This window comes from Coffea eugenioides, unplaced genomic scaffold, assembly GCF_003713205.1.
Source record: "Coffea eugenioides isolate CCC68of unplaced genomic scaffold, Ceug_1.0 ScVebR1_29;HRSCAF=127, whole genome shotgun sequence".
In the NCBI taxonomy this organism is placed as follows: Eukaryota; Viridiplantae; Streptophyta; class Magnoliopsida; order Gentianales; family Rubiaceae; genus Coffea; species Coffea eugenioides.
Genome location: NW_020863536.1, coordinates 46,623 through 74,350, shown reverse-complemented (window position 1 = coordinate 74,350; position 27,728 = coordinate 46,623). Strand labels below are relative to the sequence as shown.

Genomic DNA, 27,728 nt, shown 5'->3' with positions numbered 1-27,728 from the left:
CTAGACTGAATTTTCCTGGCAAGACTTGGCAATTTCAGTGACAACCAAAACTCTAGCCCGATTAATTGTGACCAGGCACAAATACACATGTTCTTCAAGCTCCTCAACTTGTTTCCTGAACCCAAAATCCTTCTTCTTAAGCTCCTTCAGTATTTGCCAAGAATATTTGTCTTCTCTTCTATCTAAAAAGAATTGTATCATTGCCGTGGTATGTTCAATTTCATCATGAAGCCTAACCACTAGTCTACTCATTGTATCAAAATCTCTATTCAAAATGTACGTCCCTTTTGCTGCAACATCAAGTTGTTCTCCAAATTTTCTTAGAAATCCACATTTCACAGCACTAATTTTGAGAAGTTTTTTCCTCAGTGGCTGCAGTGGCAAAGTAAAGAGAGCTGGTCCCATTGTCAATGCGACAAGTGTATGTGCTGCTGCTAGGACTACTGCTGCAACTGCAACTACACCACAGGCTGTCGTGACACATGCTCCAGAAGCCTTGTTGAAGCATTTTATTAGCTTGATTTTCCGAGCAATTCTTTTTCGCTTTGCTTTCAAATGTTGTAGGACTGATGAATACTTGTCGTGGATTCGGATGAAATCTTGTTGATTCAGACCAGATAATGGATTGTTGAGCGAAATTAGTTCACGAAGCTCAGGAATGATGAATCCTAATTGCTCGGGGGAATGGTCATCGATCGTGTCGAGAACTTGTTTAACAAGCTGGTAATTGGATTGAAGTTGATTAATGCTTCTCAGAAGATGGCTGCAAATTTTTGAAGCCTCAGCACTAATATCAAAGTAATTGAAGAGAAGGGCTCTGAGATCAGATTTTCTTGAAAGAGATACTGCTGATTCCAGAATTGTTGCTATGGTTTCTTGTCCGGGTTCAAGAAGAGTATCTGAAAACCTCTGATTGCAGTAATTAAGAAAAGATGGCTGATTAACTAGAGTCTGAGCTTTGCTGAAAAATTCTGTATACGATTTTGTTCTTAATGCTCCAAGGTACTCCTCGTTCACACTAAGATTTCTACGTGATTCCCTTATCATCTCCTTCTTATCTGAGGAAAATCAATGAAAGGTTTGAACTAACTTTATACAAGATGATCAAGAAATAAGATGAAACCAATTGAACTAGATAGCAACTACTCATAGGATAAAGGCAGAAGTTTTTTGAGACAAAGCCATACAGATTAGATTATTTAAGTTATCCAAACGCTAATATTCATGCATGGAGGTATTGTCATCACAAGGTAAGCATGAATTGTTGAACAATTCATTACATGGGATAGATAATCACGGAAAATATTGATTAATAATATCGATTCTTTCAGTATATTCATCTGCAAATTTTGGAGAAGAAATTTATTACCCAAAAAGCAAAAATAGCTAAGCTTCGTGCCAAGTTCCAAAACTTAACAAACTTTTTCTAGACTATACGATTACTTGACTCCATGAAGAAACGTTTTGTCAGGACCATGAAATCCTAAGTACTGTAATATTCTCTTATCATGCAGCAAAACCCCAAAGAGGCAAAAATAATATAAAATACAATAACAAGAACAACTAAAAATCGAGATTGAAGCTCATAGAGTCGAACCTTGATTGTTTTTTGATCTTCTGATACCGGCCCACATGTCGATCTCTTTATCTATAACTTATGAGGTAGAGGGTTTAAGGCTGTCTTCCTCTGAAAAGAATTGAAACTGAAGAGTTTCTGGGTTCCAAATGAGAGTTTCTTGCAAACTCTAATAAATCCTGAAAAGAAAGAGTTAGGAAGGAAATGAAGGGATACAAATTAGCATCTGAACTTGATAATCTATCTGTTAGGCCAATGAACCTTTTAAAGCCACTAGAAAGACAGTTTTAAGCCTCCTTGTGTTTCACGTTATCTTTCTTTTGTCATCCATCTAGTTTCATCTTATGATCTCATCTATTTTGATCATTTTTCTCGGAGAAAGAGAGAGAGATAGACTTCTCCAATAGGCTTGCAAAGATTAAGGCTATAATGGGATACGAGGTGGCTTCTATGAAAGACCTTAGTTTCGTAATTAATTGAGTATATATATAAACTCTCTTTAAAAAGTCATTACTTTTTATGGAATAGGGGATGATTATATTGCTTTTTTGGTATGGTTTGAGTGACCGACCAAATCTTTAATACAACGAACCTGTATAGCATAACTGAATTTAGGTAATACTAGTAGTTTCCAGCTTTAAAATTTATATAATTGTACATTTGAAGGCTTCAATCTCCAGAGAAAAATTCTAAGGAAAAATTAACATGTAAGGCAAAAAAAAGTAGGAACACAATGAAAATAATTAAATCAAAACAAGAGTAAGGGAAGTCACAATAGGAGTTTTTATAGAGAAATGTACCGTAGCAATTTGATGTATGTAAGATAAAAAGGTGATCAGAAAATATTTTACGAAAAAAGTAAAAATTTATCTGCGAAAAATCACAATCCAAATAATATAAACGGAATATCGACTAATACTCACTTTATGAATACTAATTCTGAAAACACTAGATTTGTATGCAAATTTTGAAAGGTTGTTGGGAAAAATTATCATTAATTAACTTCAATATGTTCTACCCAAGATTCTTTTAGAGATGTCATGCTCAATAGCTCATTCATATTGACAAACATGTTTTCATGTGTATGCTCATAATGTCAAGCTTGAAAGTTGTTTTATTTTTTGGACCTAATTTTATGTGCCGAATCTTGATGTTTAATACTTGTATTTCAGGTCATTTTTCAGACATTGCACTGATTTTAATACTTTACATTATTGACGTCAACAGTAATTTAAAAAAAAAAAAGGATATCAATAGTATAGTAATAATAATAAGAGTTAAACAAATAAAGCATAAAAAAAATCACAACTGTTGGTAACTTGTTATCCCTGATATCCAGCATTCTTGCCCGCTTAACTTCTTGGAAATCCTTATCAAAACAAGAAGAAGCTTTTCTTGAGTCTTAACTAGTACACTCCATCCATCCCATTTTTATGAGAAATTAAGAATCAACTTATGGTGTATTAGAAAAATATTCATTGTATCTAAAATTACAAGGGCCTTCCAGATATTAAGACATTCTATAATTAGAAATATGTATTTGTATTTGATGCCCTACATCATGACCTAATTAAGAAATGGTGAATAGGAAGTAATATATTTCTTTTTGGTGAAATCAGTCCATTTTAAGGAAATAAAGGTCGATTTTGGAAACTAAATAAAGGTCGAGAATTGTGAAATTGCAAGACAAAAAAAATATCATCAAATATGGCATCATTCTTTTTCTTCTTTACCTTACTAATTTCCCTCTATCTATCCATTTTTGTCAAAGAAAAGAATTAGATAGATACGAAAGTTTTTACTTTTAAGCTATCCATAATCAAATCATTAGTGGGGAAAAGAGTAACAAATGCAGCGGCCATGAAATCAGGGCAAGGGGTTGGATATGCTAATGGCGGCGGTTAAGAGCTTGAGCAAGGCATTTCGGAGAAACCACATGTTAAAGCAAATCCAGGAATCAATTTCGGTTCAACAAATTCCACGTTTTTAGCTTTCTGCAAAATCTGGCAAACTTCGGCCGCAATATTTGCATGCATGTATATATATAGATGAGGACATGGCCAGCCACATATATATATAGCCTGATTCTACGTAAAGAAATAAAGAGTACGTCAAAATAAACGTGAAGTATTAATATGTGGACAAAAGACATTAAAGACGAAATAGTATTAGTCCTCTAAGCAACCTACTTGAATTCATTCAAGCCACCAAACCCTACTATCTCTGTAGTAGTGGTCATCTGATCACAGAGTTGTATATACTTGGAGGGCTCAATTTGTGATGAGTTTTATGCACATCTGATTGAACGTATGTACGTGTGTGTGTTTGTGTGTATACATATATATATATATATATATAGAGGGATAATTTCAGAAATTTTCTCCGAGGTTTTTGATAATTTCATTGAACTCCCCTGAGATTTGAAAAATTACACTTACCTCCCTTGATTTAATAGTTTTAGTAACAAAATCTTAAAATAATATTGAATTGGTCAATTTTTTAAATGAATATCCAAAAATGCCCTTGTGTAATGAGTTTTAAATTATTTCCCTATACAATTATAAGATTATCTAGTATAATTACAAGCAAAATGTGCCAAAATTTTCATGTCCATATCTACTATTTGATAAACAATTATAATAATAATTTTATCACTATGATAGGATACTTTTGATGGTACTTTATTATGGATTTAGATTTATAAGATAGAAAAGAAAATGTTGAAATAATTCATTTAGAGTTTATGAATTTTTTGAGTAGTAGGATTATCATAATTTGGTAGTAATTTTTGGCCATTTCTTTTTTATTTATTGTTAATTTTAGTACCAAAAATAGAAAACAAAGATCAACAAATACATTGGATTACATATAAAATTAACTCATCAAAAAATCACTAGTTCGACATTTGGTTGTAATAAAAACTAGAAGCAATAGTGGTAGTTCTACAGTTTTATTGGCAAAAAATTTTAAAAAAAAGGAATAAGAAGGAAAAATAATAAAAAATAGAAAACAAAGATCAACAAATACATTGGATTACATATAAAATTAACTCATCAAAAAATCACTAGTTCGACATTTGGTTGCAATAAAAACTAGAAGCAATAGTGGTAGTTCTACAGTTTTATTGGCAAAAAATTTTAAAAAAAAGGAATAAGAAGGAAAAATAATAAAAAATAATTTTAAAACTCATTCTAAGTATAAACATACAAAATAAGGGGATTTCATTGAAATATTTAAGGGTAAAATTATCATTTTAAATAACAAGGGAGGTATGTGTAAGTTTTCAAACCTCAAGGGAGTTCAGTGAAATTGTCGGGAAACTCAGGGGAGGTTTCTGAAATTATCCTCTGTGTGTGTGTGTTCACAAGCATAATTCATATAAGTTCTTGAACATAATCAATGTGCTAACTATGCTAATGTCATCTTAGGCTTGACAAAAATGTAACTAATTCATTTGTATAGCATGTCGTTAAGATTAAGCTAACCATTAATGCAGTCCTAATACCCTTGTCTTTTTGACAAATAAAAGATCAAGGCATCAAGCTTCACTTGTCGTGTTAGATAGCCACTCTTGTAGTGTACTGCATACCATACGTAGAGAAATTTTTTAGGGAAAATACAAGAGTTCAATCAAGCTTTAGCATGGAAAATACTTGAAATTGATTTTGATTTATTGCTTTATTAGGCTCTTGCATCTAGTCGAGCATGTTAAGTGTTACGTGTTACGTGTTTACGAGTGTTTTGGCATGTCTACTTGCTTTCATAGCCATGAATGAATGGAATGGATGAATATACGTCACCACACTAGTCCAACGCTAGTTGTGGCTTCTTTTATTGTTTCCACTAGTCTAATGCTAATAGGAATTCATAGAAAGGGCTAGTCTAGCGCTAGACCCAATAGGATTTTTCCTTTGATTTTCATTAATGCATTATTTGCCTGTTCACTACACATCATGCATTTTTCCTTAGTTTTATCATCTGGCATGCTCCTCGATTCCCCTTTCCCCTCACTTTAGGTCTTGCATCTCATGCTAGTTAGGGTACATTTGCCTGAAGAGTCCCCTTCTGATAAGGGAAACGAGCGAGTGTGGCTACTCGATAGCCTTAGCACGCTAGTTTTGCTTTCTAATCAAAGGGAAAATCGAAGTCGAAAAGTTAGGAGTCATTCCCATACCCGACCTGATGCATTCCTTTAGGTTCATTCATTCTCATTTATCACTTACTCATTTTTTTTCAATTCACATTTTCTCATCTCTTTTCCTTTCCTTATTGTTCATTTTGATTTCTACTTCACAAAATTGCACTTAATTACACCTATATGCACTTATCACTATATTTCATACACTTGCACACAAACACTTGGATTTTTTTCATACAATTTCACACATGCACCTTTTCATACACTTGCACACAAACACTTGGATTTTTTTATACAATTTCACACGTGCACCTTTTATACACTTGCACACTTGCACTTTAGCCATCATTTGCATTAATCGACCTCTATAAGGTTTTCCTTTATTGGCCGCCACAACTCATGTGGTTGGGACCAAAAACCTTACAAGAGACATTTTAGAATTTAGGTTTGCATTTTTTCTTTCTTTTTGCATTCATCTAGTCAAATCCAAAACATGCAATACATATTTTTGGTAGAAAAATTGGGAAAGGTGGGGCTAAATCACGCAACTAGCCTTGGCTAGGTCGGAGGGGTGCCTTGGACTTTATCCTTGCCTTTCCCTTCGTCAAATGTGACTCCCGATCCCTGTTTTTGGTTACGTAGACCCAAAAGTTCTCTAAAAGGGTTTATTCACTTTTTTCATTCAAAAACAAAAATCATTTTTGGGTGACTTGGTACACCCTAACTCTATACCAAGTGGCGACTCCATTTTTATTAAAAAACACCCTTTTTGAACTTCACTTGGCCAAATCGTCGCATTCCTAAGTCCCATGGCCTTTCATCATTTTCACTTTCACACGTTCACATTTCATACACACACTCACATCTCACACCACACACAACATCATCAAAAAGTGGGGCGCGACAGTTGGCGACTCCACTGGGGACTTCCTAAGTGGGTCCAAGCATTTGATTTAGCCATTCTTTTCCTTTTTCTACCTTTTTTATGTATAGCATGTGGATATTAGGGTTGCATTTTCCCTTTTTATGACCCTTTGCCTCACTCGCGTCTCAAACTACTCCCTCGCTCACGTATGTGTGATTGGTTGATTGGATGTATGTTTACTTGTTTATCTCGCGCTTGCATTGCATTTGGGAGGGGGGTGTGTCACCTTTAGAGCCTCGCGTGGTTCTCAACCCTTTCCCTCAAAATAGGGAACACTTCATACGTGCACGTTTACTTACTATTATCCCATTTTATTTTATTTTCGTGGGCGCCATCCCACACCGCCTTGTAGGACTAGGACCGATTGCCTTGGGTAGGCGGATGGTGTGCTCTGCGCCCATAGCGCTACCTAAGGGATCACTCGAGCCACCGACCAAAGGCCCTGGGAGTGATGACCCTTCGCCTTTAGGTCTGAAGGCTTGGGAGCCGAAGCTTTATCGAGTCTAGGCATTAGTGAACCCCAACCTCATGCATCCATGTTAGCATTTTCCTAGACTAGAGTCGGCCTCACCTTCTTTTAAGCACATTAGGCACGAGGGAAGGGGTTCCACCCCTTTTACCTGTTTTATTGTATTTCTTTTCTTAATTGCTCCCAATGTGTTATGTGTATTATCAATTGCACTGACCATTCTTTTGTTTTCTTGGCTTGCATTCATATGCCTTAGCAATAAGAGGCCCTTTTGGCACTCTTTTAGTGACCTACCCACTAGATAACTCACATGTTTAAATTTCAGTCATTATACTTAATAAATACAATTCATTTTAGACCTTTTCCCCCCGTTGCATTATTTATATCCTTTAGGCCATATTTGTCACATGCTTATATCGCTTTAATAAACTGGCATCATGCATAAACCATAGAAAGGGAATGCCACATAGGGAATCCCGTGTTTAGGACTAAGCCACCTTGTGTCTCGGATACTTAATCCAGTGAGACTTGCACGTTTACATTTTTGTACCATCCAAAGGGGTAGTGCACAAGGTAGGGTAGGATCCGATTATTTTCATAGAGTGATATTTGGAATATGAGCATCTAATAATCACTTTTTGGCCATTTTATCAAAATTGGTAAAAATCCCTTGCGTGAAGGACATTAATTTGAAGAAAATCACAAATGATTCCTCCTGTTGAGACGATAAATAAATTGAGGCCAAAATTTGATTTTTAGAAGGTCATAGACTAATGCACCTCAATAATTTTGAAATAACCAATGGCCGGACAATTCAACCAATCCATTTTGCCAATTCATTTAATTTCATTCATTTGACCAATTTACCCTTTTTAGGGTCATCTGGTCGATTTTGAATAAATCGTCAATTCATTTGACCAATTTACCCTTTTAGGGTCACCTGGTCGATTTTGAATAAATCGTCAATTCATTTGACCAATTTACCCTTTTAGGGTCATCCGATCGATTTTGAATAAATCGTCAATTCATTTGACCAATTTACCCTTTTTAGGGTCATCTGGTCGATTTTGAATAAATCGTCAATTCATTTGACCATTTACCCTTTTAGGGTCATCGATTTTGAATAAAATTCATTTGACCAATTTACCCTTTTAGGGTCATCCGATCGATTTTGAATAAATCATTTGACCAATTTACCCTTTTTAGGGTCATCCGATCGATTTTGAATAAATCGTCAATTCATTTGACCGATTTACCCTTTTTAGGGTCATTCGGCCGATTTTTGAATAAATCATTCATTTGGCCAATTTACCCATTTTAGGGCAACCGAGCCGATTTTGAATAAATCAAGTTTCGTTCAATCTATTTGATCAATTTACCCTTTTTAGGGTGATCTGATTAATTTTGGATAAATTAAATTTCATTCAATTCATTTGACCTGTTTCCCTTTTTAGGGTAATCCGGCCGATTTTTAATAAATTGTCAATTTCATTTGACCAATTAGGATTTCAATGACGAATTTTAAAATGGAAAACCTAGTCGATTTTGAGAAAAGCATCCATTGCATCCAGTCATTTGATCAGTTGGAGTTTTGACCCGTGCTTCACTGAGAAAAGTTGTCAAAACGCATTCCAATCTCTCCGATAGGAAGTTCGTCAAGGTCAAACCCGTGCGTTTTTGCAAGTTCTTGTGTCGATCAAAAGTGATCAATCCCTTCGGACGAGGTCCTTATTTTAACAAACGTCTCTTCTCATTCCAATGGGCCAAATTTTTTCAAATCATTTTTCACTCCATAAGCTGATTGGATCCATCAGGTATTGTATAGTGCCTGCTCTGGAGGATTGCATTTTCATGCTAGGCCTACCCTTGGCATAAAAAGGGTCCCCCATAGGGCATGCATACCGATTTTATAGTCTTGATTACTAACTCAGGGTATTTTTCTTTTGTTTTCCCCCTCCCCCTGTATTCGTAAAATACTCCAATAAAGGAAAAATATTTTTCTATATCTGATAACACTTTTGAGTGTCAAAATTGCAAGTATTGTGTGATTCTTGGGCAGGTCCTACAATGAAAACATAAATGATCTATCTGAAAGCTCTACGCTAAGCCTCTGAGAGATTTTGTAATTATTTTTCAAAGGAAAATTCTATTTATTTGATTTGTTAATACATTTTGTTCCAAAAGAAAATGAGATGAAAAGTGTATATGTGGAGCTCTTTACAAGTTCCTCTCTTCTCATTGTATTATGATTGAACGACAAATTTTGTTTTAATCTTGTTAGTAATAAAGTTTTGGACAATTATTGTTTTGTGTAAATTTATGTACATTTCTTTCTTTATTCTTATTCATTGGAGATTTTGTGATGAATTTTGAGAAATAAGACCAAATCGAGATTTTCTCAACCTCCAGCCTGGAAATTCACAAGTGTATGCTTTCAAAAATCCTTGTGTACGCTAGATTGCTGATCCGAGCTACACAATAAGAGTGTTCAAAAATTAAAAGAGATCACTCAGAAGGCCCATGAGATACCTTTTCTCCTGCACTTAATCCCAAAATAAAATCAGTCACATTGATCGATAAATTGCAAATTGGGGCAACGTTTGCTTGAAAATGTCCGCCGTGTCTAATCCGATTCAATCACATCTAAGTGAAAGCAAAAATGTGCATTATTCTTGTTTGTTTTGAAAATTTGGAATGATACTTCGAGCATTCTTTTCTCTACCTATACACATTTTATCATTTGCTCCCCCTTTTGAGCCTTTGAAAGAATAATTTCGTTTCAAATAAGAGCCTTAATGATCACTACCCTACATTGGGAAGATTTTTAAAAGGGAATGGATTCTCAATGAGCAATTCGTTACTTTGGTTGTCATGAGGTGTAAGAATGATACTTTGGCCGTCGTTTCTACAATCTAAACACTGATCACCCCTTGCATCCCTATTTGAGCCAAAATTGGTGGTTCTTTTCGAGTGCACATATGATCGCACCCCACATTGGGGAAGGAGATTGGGGAATTTTGAAAAAGAAAAAAGAAAAAGGGAAAAGCAAAAATGCTAGAATAAGGAGGGAACCGCAAATTGGGGAATTTGATTCCACTTGAGGTCCAATTTTGAGAAAGGAGAAAGAAAAGGAAGAGTTTTGTCCGGTGGATCGCCTATGTTTCACACATATGGATGAACAAGGGTCTTCCTCAATCAGTTAATTCAGATACATGCCAGAAATTTCGCATTAATGAAAGTTTCCTTTCAGAGTTATTGTAAGGAACGGAATACAAGTCAGGCCATCTTCTTTTCCAATCAAACATTCTATCCCTAGTTATCCTTTTTGAGCCTTCAGAATAAATTACTTCGTTTGGCAACCCCTGAGAATCGCAAACCCCACACTGGGGGCAAGTTTGAGTTGAAAAGGAAAATTTCAAAAAGTGAAAAAGTGAAAAGTCACAAAATCAAAAGCAAAAGAAGAAAAGAGAACCTCAGTTCAAAAATAAACTGGGGCAAATTTTGTGAAAGTTCAAAGAATGGCAAAAGGCCGAAAAGTCAAAAGAAAAAAAAAGAAGAGAAAAGCCTCAATTGAGCATAAACTGGGGCAAAGTCTTGATTTAACCCTAAATAGGGCTGGCGCAACAATGCGATCTCAGATTCTTCAAACCACTTTTGAAATCTGCCTTCAAGCCTTAACTTTCCTGAGCACCCCACCTGACCCCATTACAAAAGCCGAAAGTCCTGATTTCTGTTTTTTGCAATGGCCCCGTCAAGGAAATTTCTGATGCCGAAAGTTTTAGCTATATTTCTGAATTGCCTGAGTTTGGGTTTGACGCTACTCACCATGTGAAAACCCGCCAAGTTGAGGGAAAGGGGGAAAGAGACAAAAAGCAAAGCAAGAAGAGTAAATGCAAGAAAATGCAGACAATTCGACGCTGAAATCCCTGGTGAATGATGAAAAGAATACGAACAAATTCTGAGATTTTTGAGTTCAAAATAGGGGTAATTTTGAGGAAAAATGCGATCTTCGGTGTAATGTCCTTGAAAGTTTTATTCTTTAACTATCGTTTTCAAGCTTCATTACAAGCTAACAAAGTCCATCGTTGACTTATTCCTTCATGACAACCCAAAGTGAGTATTATGCTCATAAGAAATCCATCAATCATTTGTGATCATGGGAGTATAACCAGTTTTCACAGGTTTAGCTATCGCTTCTACCCATTTTGTTGCAAGCCTATAAAGCTTGTATGTTGACTAAGTTTTCTTAAGAAATAAGGGTGACAAATTCTTTGCTTTCACTAAGATGTGGTATAGAAAGGATTACACACAATTTGGGCACAAAATAAGACAAGTCTTGACCTTCCATTTCCTTTAGCCATTTCCAAATCAGAAATAACACCCCATTCGATTAGCCCTGAAAGATGAGCCAACAAGAAGTGGTGACCCGCCACTCTGGGCACCGATGCTAAAAGTGAGGATGAAAATTTGGTGTTATTCTGAGAGATTCATCATGAAATTTCGCCATGAGTTCAAAACTCAACGTTCAAATTTCTTCACGTTGTATATATGATTACTTTCTAAGTTTTGGAAAGTGTGATTTCTCTTGGTTCAAATAAATGGAGAGACATCCAAACCAATTTCTTGCAATCAAATGGGCCCATACTGGGGCAAAATTTTTATTTCCAAGATTTCACAAAATAAGCCCACACTGGGGCAAATTTTTTATAGTCCATTTGAGGATTTCGTCAAAGACTCAAGCAAGACTTTCAAATCAATCACGCTGCCTTTTTCATGAAAATTTGAGTGCATGTAAGCCCCCTGTGCAGGTATTCATAGTTGAAATCGACGAAGGAGCATCCGGTGATGTGGAAGGCCGATGCCGAAGAAAGAGAAGAAAGAAGGGAAAAAGGGCCCTACACTGGGGGCAAATTATTTTGAAAAAGATTTCTTTTCAAAAGTCAAAAATCAAAAATCAAGTTCAAATTTTTGTTTCTTGGAAAATCAAATTTAATTTCTTGTATCTTGACAAATCAAATCCAATTTCTTGACCAATTGGATGGCAGGATTGGGTCTTATCCCACTGACCATTCACAATGTCACGTTGGGCCTGGACTTCGTGCCGCCAACCTCACAAATGTCACGTTGAGCTTGGACTTCGTGCCGCCAACTTCACAACGATCACGTTGGGCTTGGTTTTCGTGCCACCAACTTCACAAAAGTCACGTTGGGCCTGGATTTTGTGCCGGCCAACATCAATTTATCACGTTGGGCTTGGTTTTTCGTGCCACCAAATTCACTTTATCACGTGTGGGGCCTTTGGACTTGGTGGCCCGCCACATTTCACTTTTAATCAACGTTGGGTCTTTGGTTTTCGTGCCACTAACTTCTAAGCTTTATCAACTTTATCAACAACTTCACTTTAATCACGTTGGGCCCTTGGACTTTGGTCGCCAACATCACTATTATCACGTTTGGGCCCTTGGTTTTCGTGCCCACCGAACTTCCAGCTTTATCACGTTGGCCTGGACTTGGTGCCGCCAACTATCACTTTAATCAGCGTTGGGCTTTTGGTTTTTGTGCCACCTAGCTTCACTTTATCACGTTGGGCCTGGACTAGGTGCCGCCAACATCACAAATGTCACGTTGGGCTTGGTTTTCGTGCCACCAACTTCACATCACCACGTTGGGCTTGGATTTAGTGCCACCAACATCACAAAAATCACGTTGGGCCTGGATTTCGTGCCGCCGATTCCACAAAAGTCACGTTGGGCCTGGATTTCGTGCCGCCACTCCCACCAAATCTACGTTGGGTGCCCTGGATTCTGTGGCCGCCACTCAACGACATTCACATCTGGGGTTATTTGAATTTTTGGTACTAGCGCACATCATAAGGCAGGCCTTGGGTTTTTTAATCCCACTTGTCCAATTCATTCACCCACTGGGGGCAATGCTTCGGATAATTGTTTCGATGCAGGCGGTCTTACACAGTCTCTTCATACATACTAGTATTTCTTTTACTCCGCCATTTGAAGCGTGGGTCAGTCCCGCCAGTGAGCCTTTCATTTTCACCGCCACTGGAGCGTGGGTCAGTCCCGCCAGTGGGCATTCCCTGAGCATTTCATTTACTCAGCCACTAGCCGTGGGTCAGTCCCACTAGTGTGTATCCCGTTTAAATTCCTGTTCGGGTCAGTCCCGTTTAAATTCATGTCCGGGTCAGTCCCGTGTTAATTTCATGTTTGGGTCAGTCCCATTTTAGAATTCCAGTTCGTTGAGATCATTTTGCCGCCAAGTAACACAGGTAAGTATTTTGGTGTCTACTTCTTTGTCTCAAGTTCTTTCAAAACTCAGACAAAAAGGGGCAAACTGTAGACACCAAATTTTAGCATGATTTCATTTTTATTCTCTAGTTCCATTTGTCCGCGTTAAAATTTTGGTTAAGCTTTTTAGTTTCTTTTTAGTTAGTTTTGTATTTTTTTAAAAGTTTTTTAGCGTAGAAATTTTATCAAAAGGAAAAATCACTCACGAAAAATTATGTTTTGTTTTTGATTCCAATTGAATGGTTTTGTTATTTGTTATTAATTTTTTGTTTCAAATCAATTCTTTAATAAAAAAAAAAGGAAGAAGAAGAAAAGGTGAAAAATGAGAAAAATGAAAAATGGAAAGTTGCATTTTTGTTGTTTCTAGTTTTTATTTTTATCCAATGTGGATTAAGTTGTTTTTTGTATTATTGTTATTATTATCCATTTTGTTTAGTTGATTAATTAGCTGAAAAAAAAAAAAAGAGTAGGATACGCGACTTGCAAGCTGCGTTTTTTTTTTCAGCTTGCAAGGAGGGGCTTCGGGCAGCCCTTGGCTGCAAATACAAAAGAAGTGGCTGGGGGGTTTTAGGGTTAAAGGTCCCGTATAAATAGAAAGAGAGGAACAGCCGCAAGGTAGAGAGGGTCGGGGGGGAGAAGAAAACAAAAAGAGAGGAAGCTTGTCTGGGCTAAAAAACCGAGAGCAAAGGAGAGAAATCTGGGCTGAGGTCTGAAAGAAAAAGAGAGTGGAGAGTGAAGCTGGGATAGATTGGGAGCAAAAGAAAAGGGAGAGGCTACGGCTGAAAGAGAAAGGGAGCAGCAACCAAAGCAGAGAGGAGGAGGGATTGCCGGAACTTTCTTCATCGGCTGTCTTTGTTCTATCCGTCTTTCAAGGTATATTTCCAAGCTATTCATCAAAGCTATGTTTTAGATTTTTACCTGAAGTCAGGATTGTTTTTCTTGCTTCCGTTGTCAAGGATTTTATGGGAAAGACTAGATTTTTTTTCCATTGATCAAAACCTCTTAGCAGCAACCTTGATAAAAATTTGATCTTTCGGGCTACTAAACCATTTTATGTGAATGTATTGTTCAGAATTTCTTTGTTGCAATCAGTTCTTTCATTGTTGTTTGTTTATTTGGAGCTTTAAAGTTGAGCAGCTTGTTGTTGGGTTACCTGAATCTGGTTTGCTTGATGAAATGGAAAGCCGCGGCTGGGTAAAATTGCAGAAAAACTTGCGGCACTTTGTTTCTTTCTTCCTATCGTTGTCTTTGCTGTTTACTTATCATGTTTCGTTGGTTAGCTTCATTTTTCTGTTTTCGATCTTGCTACAAAGTTGCGTGTTTAGTTGATGATGGATAGGTAGAATTCTGGTTCCTTGTTGAATCTGTTTGCATGATAAACTAGAAATTCTGGACACAAGTCGCGGCTGAAAACTGCAGCAAAGCTTCTGATTTTCCAGATTTGCGTGATAAGCTTTCTTGAGTTTTTTGTTTCCTTGTTTGGGCTTGCGGTTTGGCTAGCTGTTGTTTACGCTAAAGCCTTTGATGCTTGGTTAAAAATCCTGATTCACTATGGGTTGCCGAAAGCTTCCTAGCTTTGCAGAAATTCTTGCGGCATGCTGTCTTGCTGTTTTTCTTTATCTTGGGCGGTCATCAACTTGGATTTGCCATCTTAATCTTGCAAACAAATTGTCATGTTGATTTGGGTCAATAATTTCTGTTTTGATGAACTTGTTTGTATGATGAATTGGGTGTAGTTGTTGCTAGACATTGCCGAAGCTTTGTGCATACAAGGAAGCAGCCTTTGTTTTTTTAGTTGCAGAATTTTAAGCTTCTACGTAGCATGCATGTAAATGCTTTTAAAAAATTGCACTCCAACCCCTTGGCTTCTATCTAATCCTTCTAAGGCCCATAAGCTTTGAAAATCAATCAATTGGATCCCTGAAATTTGGCAGCAATATTACCAAGACTCAACTAAGTTCTAATTTTTGCAAATAGATCTTAGAATAGTTGGATTTCAAGCCATTACTTGACTTTATCTTTGCCTTTGGATTTTGAAGTGCCTAGAAGTGTTTGATAAGCTTGAGTGTTTGGTTAATGTTCGCATTTGAGTCCTTGGTAGCCTCAATTTTTCAACTCGATTGCTTGTTTGTTTTCATTTGTTTAAGTGGCACTTAATGCATGATTTTGTGAACCTTATGTCTACATGAGCTTATGTTTGCCTATTCTCTTTAATTTTCCTAAATAAATTTGTTGCTTGACCTTTTTCTTGCTCTGGGACCTTTAAGGTTTTTAAAACGTTTTAATTGATTTCGGTTTGATTGATTAATGGTTGCTTTTGGATCCCAAAATGCAAGTGAAACCACTCATTGACCCTTATTTGACCTTGGACCCTTGAAATTCCATAATGATTAATCGGACTTGAGGGGTTGTTAATGTTAGCAAATGAATCATTAGGAGTGTTTACTTTAGGACTTGGTTGATAATCTCTCCTCCTTGGTAACTGTGCATTATTTGATTGCATGTTGAGATGATTTAGATGATCGAGTGGTCCAATTTGTTTTATTTGATCATTTCTAAGTTGCAAAGTGAGGAAGGATTCGATGTTTGATGGATTCCGATTGTCTTATTTGTATTTTATCATTAAATTGGTGCATTAATCCTTTCCTTTGAATGGTTTTAGCCCAAATTAGCTTCTTCTTTAGTGGCCATAGCCCAAGTTGAGTCTTGTTCACCTTACTAGCATTACACACGGGGGGAGGTACAACTTCTTTTATCCCTTTTTGTCTCTCCTATGTGATCTTATGTGTTATGTGAATATGCCTGTCTACTTCGCTTTCCTTGTCTCCTCGCATGCCTTCATTTACTTTTGCTTTTTATTTAAGTTATTCATTATGGGGTATGTGTACACCTCTTGGCTTGTAATAGATAGGGCTCGGAGAGCATCTGGTCCATTTCCCCTTCCCCTTGGTTGCTTGCTTTTGTTGCTACATGTTCATTTACTTTTGCTTTTTATTTAAGTTATTCATTATGGGGTATGTGTACACCTCTTGGCTTGTAATAGATAGGGCTCGGAGAGCATCTGGTCCATTTCCCCTTCCCCTTGATTGCTTGCTTTTGTTGCTACATGTTTAATTGCTTTATTAGGCTCTTGCATCTAGTCGAGCATGTTAAGTGTTACGTGTTACGTGTTTACGAGTGTTTTGGCATGTCTACTTGCTTTCATAGCCATGAATGAATGGAATGGATGAATATACGTCACCACACTAGTCCAACGCTAGTTGTGGCTTCTTTTATTGTTTCCACTAGTCTAATGCTAATAGGAATTCATAGAAAGGGCTAGTCTAGCGCTAGACCCAATAGGATTTTTCCTTTGATTTTCATTAATGCATTATTTGCCTGTTCACTACACATCATGCATTTTTCCTTAGTTTTATCATCTGGCATGCTCCTCGATTCCCCTTTCCCCTCACTTTAGGTCTTGCATCTCATGCTAGTTAGGGTACATTTGCCTGAAGAGTCCCCTTCTGATAAGGGAAACGAGCGAGTGTGGCTACTCGATAGCCTTAGCACGCTAGTTTTGCTTTCTAATCAAAGGGAAAATCGAAGTCGAAAAGTTAGGAGTCATTCCCATACCCGACCTGATGCATTCCTTTAGGTTCATTCATTCTCATTTATCACTTACTCATTTTTTTTCAATTCACATTTTCTCATCTCTTTTCCTTTCCTTATTGTTCATTTTGATTTCTACTTCACAAAATTGCACTTAATTACACCTATATGCACTTATCACTATATTTCATACACTTGCACACAAACACTTGGATTTTTTTCATACAATTTCACACATGCACCTTTTCATACACTTGCACACAAACACTTGGATTTTTTTATACAATTTCACACGTGCACCTTTTATACACTTGCACACTTGCACTTTAGCCATCATTTGCATTAATCGACCTCTATAAGGTTTTCCTTTATTGGCCGCCACAACTCATGTGGTTGGGACCAAAAACCTTACAAGAGACATTTTAGAATTTAGGTTTGCATTTTTTCTTTCTTTTTGCATTCATCTAGTCAAATCCAAAACATGCAATACATATTTTTGGTAGAAAAATTGGGAAAGGTGGGGCTAAATCACGCAACTAGCCTTGGCTAGGTCGGAGGGGTGCCTTGGACTTTATCCTTGCCTTCCCCTTCGTCAAATGTGACTCCCGATCCCTGTTTTTAGTTACGTAGACCCAAAAGTTCTCTAAAAGGGTTTATTTACTTTTTTCATTCAAAAACAAAAATCATTTTTGGGTGACTTGGTACACCCTAACTCTATACCAAGTGGCGACTCCATTTTTATTAAAAAACCCTTTTTGAACTTCACTTGGCCAAATCGTCGCATTCCTAAGTCCCATGGCCTTTCATCGTTTTCACTTTCACACGTTCACATTTCATACACACACTCACATCTCACACCACACACAACATCATCAAAAAGTGGGGCGCGACACTAATCCTACAGGGAGATGTGGGATAGCGCCCATGAAAAAGAAAAAAATAGGGTAAATAAAACTATGCATGCACGTATGAGGTGCTCCGTTTGGAGGGGAGGGATCGAGAACCAACGCAAGGCTCTAAGGTAATATTCCCCCACCCAAATGCAATACAAAGCGTGAGATCACATAGATAAACCATTCATCCATCAAATCAATCGTACGCAAATGTGTGAGGGAGTGAGTTGATATGCGTGAAATGCAAAATCCTAAAAAAGGAAAAATGCAACCCTAAACATCCAAATGCGATATATGAAAAGGTTAAAAGAAGAAAAAGATTGACTAAATTAAATTTGCTCGGACTCTCTAAGTCCCCAATGGAGTTGCCAGCTGTCGCGCCCCATTTTTTAAAAAATAAATAACGAGTTTAGAAAAATGAAATTTTAATTCAATTTTTGATTGAAAAAATGATTTTTGATTTAAAAAGAAAATGGGCCTAAATAGGGTTTGTAATACGACGATTTGGGCCCAAATTATAGTTTAAAAAGGGTTTTTGAAATAAAAATCGGAGTCGTCACTTGGTATTGAGTTAAGGTGTACCAAGTCACCTAAAAATGAATTTTTTAAAGAAAAAAATAGAAAAACCCTTTTTAAACGACTCCAAGTCTACGTAAATCAAAGAAAAAGGTTCGGGAGTCACATTTGAAGAAAGGGAAGGCAAGGATAAAAATGCAAGGCACCCTTTCAACCTAGCCAAGGCCAGTTGCGTGATTTAGTCAAAGATTTTCTTATTCTTAACCTAAAATTTATCACATTTGGATGTACTATATGAATGCAAACCCTAGACTAGGGCTGCAAACGAATCGAGCCGCTCGCGAGCCGCTCGCGAGCGGCTCGAGTCGAGCTCGAGCCGGCTCGAGTCGAGCTCGAGCCGGCTCGAGTCGAGCTCGAGCCGGCTCGAGTCGAGCTCGAGCCGGCTCGAGTCGAGCTCGAGCCGGCTCGAGTCAAACTGAGCTCGATCTCGAGCTCAGAATATTAAGCTCGTTAGCTCGCGAGCCGGCTCGCGAGCTTGGGTATATATATATATATTATATTTTTTTTTTATTTTATTTAATAATAAAATTACGTATATTATATATATTTTTTTTTTTTTATTTTCATAGTAAAATTACGTATATATCCTTAATATTTATTATTTATTAAGAAAAAATATTATTTTATTTATTTTTTTAAAAATAAAATAATTATTTTTTATATTTTTTAAAACTCGAGCTCGAGCTCGAGCTCGGCTCGACTTGATTCGAGTCGAGCTCGAGCTCGAAATTTGCCGGCTCGTCGAGCTCGAGCTCGAGCTCGAGCTTGGTAAAATTTAGTCGAGGCTCGGCTCGATTAGCTCAAAGCTCGACTCGGCTCGGCTCGTTTGCAGCCCTACCCTAGACCTAGGAGGGTGTCGAGGGATCGAAATGTATCTTCAAAGCTTATTTTGGTACCAATCACATTAATTGTGACGCCCAATGAAGACTCTTCAAAGAAGTCACGAATAATGCAAAAATGTGAGACTCTAAGAAAGAAAAGGAATAAAATAATTATACAAATATACATGTCTTAAAGGAGTGCATCATGTCGAGTACGGGGGACCAATGTTCGTAACTCAATTTTCCCTTTAATAGAGGGAATACGAGCGTGCTAAGGCTAGAAAGCCAAACTCCTCCATATCCCATATTCAAGGGGTTATCCCTAATCTAATCAAACAAATGTACTATCCTAATTCTAATTCTTAAATGAAATGCAAATCTAATGTTATGTATCACACATAGGGGTAAGGAATATACATATAAGGGAAAATATGGGATAAGGGCTATACATATAAGGGGAACATGAGGTAATAGATATATATACAAGGGAAATGTCATGCAAAAATAAAAAAACCCTAAAAGTAGAAAAACATGCATGAGATGAAGTGATTTTATCACACAATCATGATCTAACGCTCGAAGGGCTCCTAAGGGTCTAGCGTTGGACTAGCCCTTATTTCTATTTTCTCGCTAGCGTTGGACTAGTGAGAAATCGGACAAGGGAACCACAACTAGCGTTGGACTAGTGTGGTATCGAGAAATGGATCATAACTAGCGTTGGACTAGTGTGATAACGTCACACATTAATCATAACTAACTAATCATGTGAAATATAATACACATAATGTCACATAAAGACATAACACATAATCATGATATCTAGATGCAAGGTCCTAAGAAAGCGGTAACACATAGCACGCAAGCATGCAAATCACACAAGCAAAAAGAAAGCAAATAAAACTCTATCTATTACATTTGAGGGGGCCCTACTACAATCTAACGGAGGAAATGAAAATAAATAAAATAAACCTAACTATTACAACTTGGCATTTAAATGCCTTTTAAATAATCAAAATGAATTAAAATAAATGGGTTAATTCCACTTTGTCCCCCCAAACTTTGGACGATTACCCACTTAAGTCCCTAAACTTCAAAATGGGACACTTAAGTCCCTAAACTTTTTAATACCTCTCACTTAAGTCCCTGAACTTATAAAATGGGATACTTAAATCCCTAAACCCTTATAAAATGGGACACTTCGACCACCCTTGAGTTGGGACCCTAACGAAACGAATTTATTTATTTACCCTCCAAAATAAAAAAAAGGGTCAATGCATAACTTTAATCAACAATTAATTATATAAAACAAAAATTAAACAAAAAATTGAATCAGTCAAAGCATTCGAATAAAAGTAAACAACACATATCTGACAAATTGAAACAAAAGGACCCAATCGAAAGATTTAAAGAGATTTTAGGGGTCAATTCATTATTACAAATATTGGGGGGTCTCAACTAAAATAAAGGTGAAACCTACCCATTAAAAGATAAAATTCGCAAAAATAAATGAAAAACCAATTTGTTACAATTAAACAACAAACTTTCTCAAAATTCCACAAAAGCTATAAATATAGAAAAAGCTATTAAAACCCTTCAAATTCATCCTAAAACTCCTTATAAATCTATCCAAGAATTATGTTGAAGCATACCAAAAGCAACTAAGATTCTAGAGTGACAAAATTGATTAATCTTTTCAATCTTATGGGCCAAAGTAGTATTAGGGAGAGTTGAGGAGCCAAAGTGCAATTTTTGAAAGTTTTTCCATGCAAACTTGTGACGCCCCGAAAGAATGAGTTTGAGAACCCAAAAATTTTTATATATTTTCTAGACATTATTTTGTTTCCTTGTCTATAATTTTATGCCTTTCTTCAATATATTAATTTCCTATACATTTTTATAAGGGAATATAGTTTTCAAATCATTTTCTTGATACAAGTTAGTCCACGTTAAGTTTGAAGTGTATTATGGACGTGGACCCGCTAGTACGGTAAATGCGATATGTTTTTGACAACTTGTTGGAATTTCGTATTAAGTGATATTATTTTACAAGGTGCTAAGAGATAATTAGAGGTTACTTAGATGGTTAATCTTAGAGAGACAAAGGGATAAGAATAAACTTAAGAAGGGCCAAGTGTCGCGATCCGATTGGAAGTTGACTTGCCTAACTTTTATTTAACTTTCCTAAACTCCAATTTTGACCAACATTTTCTCATTTCTTTACCCCTCTTGGCTGAGACATGTAGAGAGAAAAGAGAGGAAAAACCTTCATCTTGTTACTTCAATTCTTGTCCAAATCTTGAGTTTCAACCAACCAAATCACAAACTACACCATACAAGTGATCATTAGGGAAGGTTAAAGGTGTTGGTGGAGTTGTTTTGGAGGAGGAAAGATTAAGCTCCTACCTTTCTTGTGGTTTTAAGGTATTTTGCCAAGAACATCCTCTTTACTTCAATTCATTGCTTATTAGTGGTTTTTAGTTGTTTTAGATGTTGTTTTGTGGAGGATTAGCACTTGAATACATGAATTCCAGCTTGGATGATAACCTGCCCTGCTTCTGCCCGGTTCTATTTTACCTTGTTAGAGGCCGAACTAGCCTTAACACAAAACATGAAAGTTGTAGAGAATGATGTTTTATAGTTTCCTGCAAAATTTCAGCTCAATCGGAGCAACGTAGCCTGTGAAAAGACCAAAATACTCCTGCTGCCCTGTTTCTGTCCGAAAATGAAAATCAGCCTCTGTAAGTGGTTAGTTTGACCAGGAATATTACCGAATTGGTTGATGATGTCTTCTTAAGAATTATAACCTTGTATCTTAGCTTTCAAATGGCTTTGGAATTACCTGAATTGGAGTTGTGTGTGCTGAAATATGAGTGGATGAATAAGGACTGCTAGTTGAATTTCACAGTGAGTTTCGAACTGGAAAATCTGGAGTTGTTTTGGTAAATTTAACCTAGTTAGGGTGAGAACTGGACTGAGTGGTCTTCATGAAATTTGTAGGTCCTTGTCTTAGCTTCGAAATGGTATAAATTGCATTCCAATCCGATAAGGGTAGCTTCACTTATGGATATTGTGCCAAAAGGTGTTAAACGGAACTTTTATACGTTAACTGCGATCGTTGCAAAAGTTACGCTTGAGGGAATAAATTCCGGTTTTCTAGGGTTTAATTGGGGGTTTTTCTAATGGTGGCTCTTAAGATTCTAATTAGCTTTTATTGAGGGATATTGTGGCCTAATTGGATATATTTTATTGCTTATTAATCGTATGTGTGATTGGTAATATATTGTAGGTTGGAAATGAAGCATTTATGGGGAAATGCTGCCCGAACTTTGAGAATGTATGATTGCTTTGAGTTTGTGATTTAGGGCTTGGACTCGGGCAAGGTAATGATATATGATGGATGGTTTCTGAGCCGTGGAGGTGAGTGATCCTAAACTGTTTCCAAAGTTACTTTTGAACGTTTTCTTGCATTATTTACTCGATTTCATATCATGAGTGTTTGCATGTGGTCCATGACATGTTTTGGCTCAAATGAGTGGTTGGAATTCGTGTGCAGGACACCAACGTCTCCACCACTTCAATGAGTTCATGACATTATCTGGAGCACCAACGTTGCTCTCTCTTACTGTTAAACGTTAAAGGATCTATTTGAGCGTTGGGTGTTTATGTGCAATGATTTCACTGGCTCACGAGAGCAATAAACGGATATTTGATTACTGAATCATGACATCATCGAAATGCATTATTGGGAAATATATTTGAGTACTGATTTTTCTGGTTACTCACTGAGCTTTTAGCTCACCCCAAAACTATTTTATTCCCTTCCACAGGACTCGTGGCGAAGGAAGAGCTTGTATTACGTTATTTGTGTAGCTGGATGGCATATATCTTGTACCGTTTGGATTTGGAATCATTTTATGTATAGTTGGGAATTGTTTCCGCTTCGCTTATGACATGTAATGATTGGAGAATTTGATGTATATATGAGACTTATATTGTAATCTATTTGAGGACTGTAGTGAACGACTGAGCCCCGGCGAGAGCTGGGCAAGCGGTCCGCCGAACCCTCTGTCGCGCCCCACTTTTTGATAGTAAGTGTGTGAAAGTGTGTAGTGGAATGTGAACGTGTGCGAAATGAAAAGTAAAAGGCCATGGGACTTAAGAATGCGACGATTTGGCCAAACAAAGTTCAAAAAAGGGTTTTTTAATGAAAATGGAGTCGCCACTTGGTATAGAGTTAGGGTGTACCAAATCACCCAAAAATGATTTTTTGTTTTTGAATGAAAAAAGTAAATAAACCCTTTTAGAGAACTTTTGGGTCTACGTAACCAAAAAGAGGGATCGGGGGTCACATTTGATGAGGGAGAAGGCAAAGGCAAGGCCTAAGGCACTCCCTCACCCTAGCCAAGGCTAGTTGCGTGACTTAACCCAACTTTTCCTAATTTTTCTACCCAAGGTATGTATCGCGTGTTGGATATGTCTATATGAATGCAAAAACCTAGACTTAGGGGGACATGGGGGAAATTTCTCTTCAAAGGTTGAGTGGTGCCAATCACATTAATTGTGAAGCCCAATAATGATCCTTTGGAGAGGTCACACATAATCCTAAATGATGTAAAGAGGAGTGGAATGCATGCCATGTGAAAAATGTGAGTTTGTGTGAAGTGAGAAAAATGATAAAAATAATAGGATGTAAGTGGAGGTGTGCCAATCTATTTACAAGGTAAGGTGAGTAAAGAATGATAATGTGAAAATAACATAAAATGCATGTGTGCGAGTGATATGGTATAGAGTGTGAGTAGTTAAGTGAAAACGTCCAAAAGTAGTGTGAAGTGAGAATGTGGAAAAAGGGATAGAATATAAAGTAGGTGTATGTGGTAGTGAATGAATAAAATGCATGAATCCTATAGGGATGCATCAAGACGGGAACGGGGAGTCCTAACTTTGTGACTTTAATTTTTCCTTTGATTAGAAGGGGGAACTAGCGTGCTAAGGCTATTTGTGGAGCCACACTCGCTCGTTTCCCTTATCGAAAGGGGACTCTTCAAGCAAATGTACCCTATAACTAGCATGAAAATGTAAAAGTCTAAAATGAAGGGGAGAGGGTGGAGAAGCATGCCAAATGATAAAAACTAAGAAAAATGCATGAAATGTAGTGAGCGTGCAAGTATGCACTAACAAAAAGGGACGGCCTATTGGGTCTAGCGTTGGACTAGCCCTTTCTAAGAATTTCCTACTAGCGTTGGACTAGTGGAAAACGGGACAATGAACCACAACTAGCATTGGACTAGTGTGGTGACGGGAAAGGGGGCCACAACTAGCATTGGACTAGTGTGGTGACGTCCATTCATCCATCACATTCATTCATGACTATAAAAAACGAGTAGACATGCGAATCACTTATAAACACGTAGCACATAACACTTAGCATGCTCGACTAGATGCAAGAGCCTAATAAAGCACTTAGCACATAACACATAGGCATGCAACCAAGCTAATGGATCTATTACATTTGCTAACTAAAACAAAGGGGAAAGGGAAAATGGACCAAATTGCTCGCCAAGCCCTATCTATTACAAGCCAAGAGGTGTACACATACCCCATAATGACTAACTTAAATAAAAGCAAAAGTAAATAAATGCAAGGAATTAAGGAAAGGCAAGGAAAGCGAAGTAGACATGCATATTCACATAACACGTAGGAGCACGTAGGGTCAAATGAAGTGTAAATAAGGGATAGAGTGTACCTCCCTTGAATCGATGTCCTAATGTGGCGAAACTACTAATTTACCCTCCAAAATAAAAAGAAATGGTCAAGGTACCAATTTATTTGGGAAAATAGGCAAACACAAGCTCACTTGGTCATAAAGCCCCCAAAGTCATGAATTAAGTGCAATTGAAACAAAGCATAGTAATTAATTAAAACAAACAAGCAATGAAGTTGTAGAATTAAAACTGCCAAGGACCAAATTGAGGAAAGTTTTCAATTGGTTGGGTCATAGTGAAACAAAAGGGAACTTGGGGGCCAAGGTGTAAATTTTGAAAAACATTCCATGCATGCAACGTGAAAGTAAAACTTTCATTACTTCTGCAATTCATGTATGAAGCTTGCTGCAATCCTATCTTCTGTTATAGCAACAACAATAGCAACCAAAACAAAACACTTGATCTTGCATAAATGAAGTCTTTTTCATGTAACTCTAATGCTTAGCCATCATTATAACTAGATAACATAGGCTTTGGAGCCCAACATAAGATCATGCAGCTGGATGAGTCTACTCTATTCTACAACAAAATCTGGAAATTATCTAACAAAGACAAACAGCCATAAGCCACGGCAAACTTTAAACAACTATCTCAACCAAGATCCCTCCCCAAGTTCCCATCAACTTCATCATACAATGCAAGAGCCAAAACGAAGGTGATTTCTATGCAAATCTGGTACAACAACTGAAAACCAATCCAGCAACAAAAAGACTTTCAGCAACAACGAATGAAGCTTGCTGCAACTTTCTTTTCCAGCCACGGCTTATCATGCAAACCAGACTTTTGATTCAACTACATGGCTTTGGTTGGATATTTTCCAACCCAACATCACAATCCTAAACCACGTAACAAGCTACATAATGATCACAATCCAGATGACCAGAAAACATGGAAATATATCATGCCAAACTTCTAAAATTCATGCAGAAATGATCTCGGCAGCCTGCTTGTTTGCTTCTCAGCAAAGTGTTCAATCATGATTCAAACATGCAAATATGTAGACTCAACCCCCAACCTTCCATTGCTTCCCTCAAACATGACACTGAAGTGCAAAACTCAACTAGTAATCAAGGGAAAGGAGACGCGGCAGAGAAAAGAAAGAAAAAATGCAGCAGCCTTTGCTTGCTGCGTTTTTGAAAGGAGGAACTTTTAAATAACTTAGTGACTTCAGCAATTTCATACCATGAATTTCCAACAAACTTTCAGATTCAAAACATACCAGAAATGATCTACACTCATGCTAAAATCTGACCCAAACAAATCAGAACCAAGTCGCGAACATCAAAACATTTCTGCGTTTTCTAGACTGCAATATTGCTGCAACTCCAAGAAACTTTCGGCCAACCAGATTCATGCATTTTCTAGCTAAGTGTTTGATCAGTAGTCCAAACGTGCAAATTAGCATGCCACTCAAGTGTAAGGATCGATAAACAGCCATGGCAAAAGGAAGAAAACAGCACAGAAAACACGACATCTTTTGTCTTGCAGCAGATTCCAGCTTGTGCAGATTAAATGCCGAAACATTGTTATCATCATGCAAACATTTCACATTCGTTCCCAACCAGCAAAACATGCATCTTATACCTATTACTACAAGAAAACAGCATAAAGGAAAAGATATACGAACCCACAGAACAAAAAGCAATCAACGAAACAAAGGGTCAAAAGTTCAACTTGCTGGAATTTGCGTGCTATTTTCTGATTTTTGCACTCATTCCTCACATGAACACCAACCACAGAACCAACCTATGCCATGACCTGATAGGGAAATAAACCTCTAGCCCCAAACCAGTCTAAACTTACGAGATCCTTTACACCCTTATCCAAATTCAAAAGCACAACAGACCCATAGCAACGGATGTAACGTAGAAACTCATACATTTTTCTTGTTTGATATAAACCAAGGTAACCGAAGAGCAAACAGATTAGAAGATGTTACCTTTGGCCTTTTGAAGAGCAAATCGAGGCCTGAAAAGGTCGAAAGAAAGGATCTTTGCTCGGTTGAAAGCCTCCTACCGGACGGATTCCTTTCTTTACCTCAGCTTCTCCTGCTACTCAATCTCCTGCGAAGTTCACCTTCTCCAATCCGTCGCTTTCCTCTCCGTCGCTCTCAGACCTCTCCTTCTAGCTTCCTCACTCTTGCTCTCTTTTCTAGCTTTTCTGGCTCTCTGCCGCCTCCCCTCTCTAGCCTTGCTCTCTCTGTTTCATTTTTGCCTTGAAACCCTCTTCTCTCTCGGTTGTTTTTAGCCGCTGTTCCTAACCCTCTCAACTCTCTCTCTCGGCTTTCTCTCTGTTTTCGGTTCCTCTCCTAGCTGTCCTTAGATGCTCTCTCCCCTCAACCTAGCCGCTACCTAGCCTTCTGGTTTTTTCTTTTTCCGTTCAAGAATCCTCCCCCTTTGCGGCTCTTGCCTCTCTTTCCTTTTATATGGGACCCCTACCCTAAAACCTCAGCAATCTCAGCTATATTTGCAGCCCATGGGCTGCCCGAGCCCTTCTTTGCAATCTGCGAAAAAAACGCAGCTTGCATTCGCGTATTCCCTTTTTTTTTTTTTAATAACTTTACTAATAAGCATATAAATAATATAAATAAAGAAAAATACAATTTCAATAAAATCGAATGAACAATCCTAAAAGATAAAACGAAAATGCTAATAATTTTCTTTTTTCCTTTTCTTTCT

At 37.3% G+C, this 27,728-nt stretch overlaps 1 protein-coding gene across 1 annotated transcript; it reads right to left on the bottom strand.

The window, feature by feature from the left end:
- On the bottom strand, positions 1-27,577 carry LOC113757339 (UPF0496 protein At1g20180-like). The gene is made up of 3 exons (XM_027300690.1): positions 27,497-27,577; positions 25,647-25,734; positions 1-1,058 (listed from the first exon to the last, which is right to left on the bottom strand). The coding sequence occupies exons 1-3, from the start codon at positions 27,575-27,577 to the stop codon at positions 1-3; spliced, it is 1,227 nt and encodes a 408-aa protein (XP_027156491.1).
- Positions 27,578-27,728: the final 151 nt, after the last annotated feature.

Coding starts and splice junctions, on each gene's coding strand:
- LOC113757339 (XM_027300690.1), bottom strand. CDS start 27,577: ATGCAAGCTGCGTTTTTTTCGCAGATTGCAAAGAAGGGCTCGGGCAGC. Junction 25,735..27,496: donor ATATAGCTGAGATTGCTGAG/GTTTTAGGGTAG, acceptor ATTGGTTTTCAG/TTGTTGTACCAGATTTGCAT. Junction 1,059..25,646: donor GAACTTGGGGAGGGATCTTG/GTTGAGATAGTT, acceptor GATTTTCCTCAG/ATAAGAAGGAGATGATAAGG.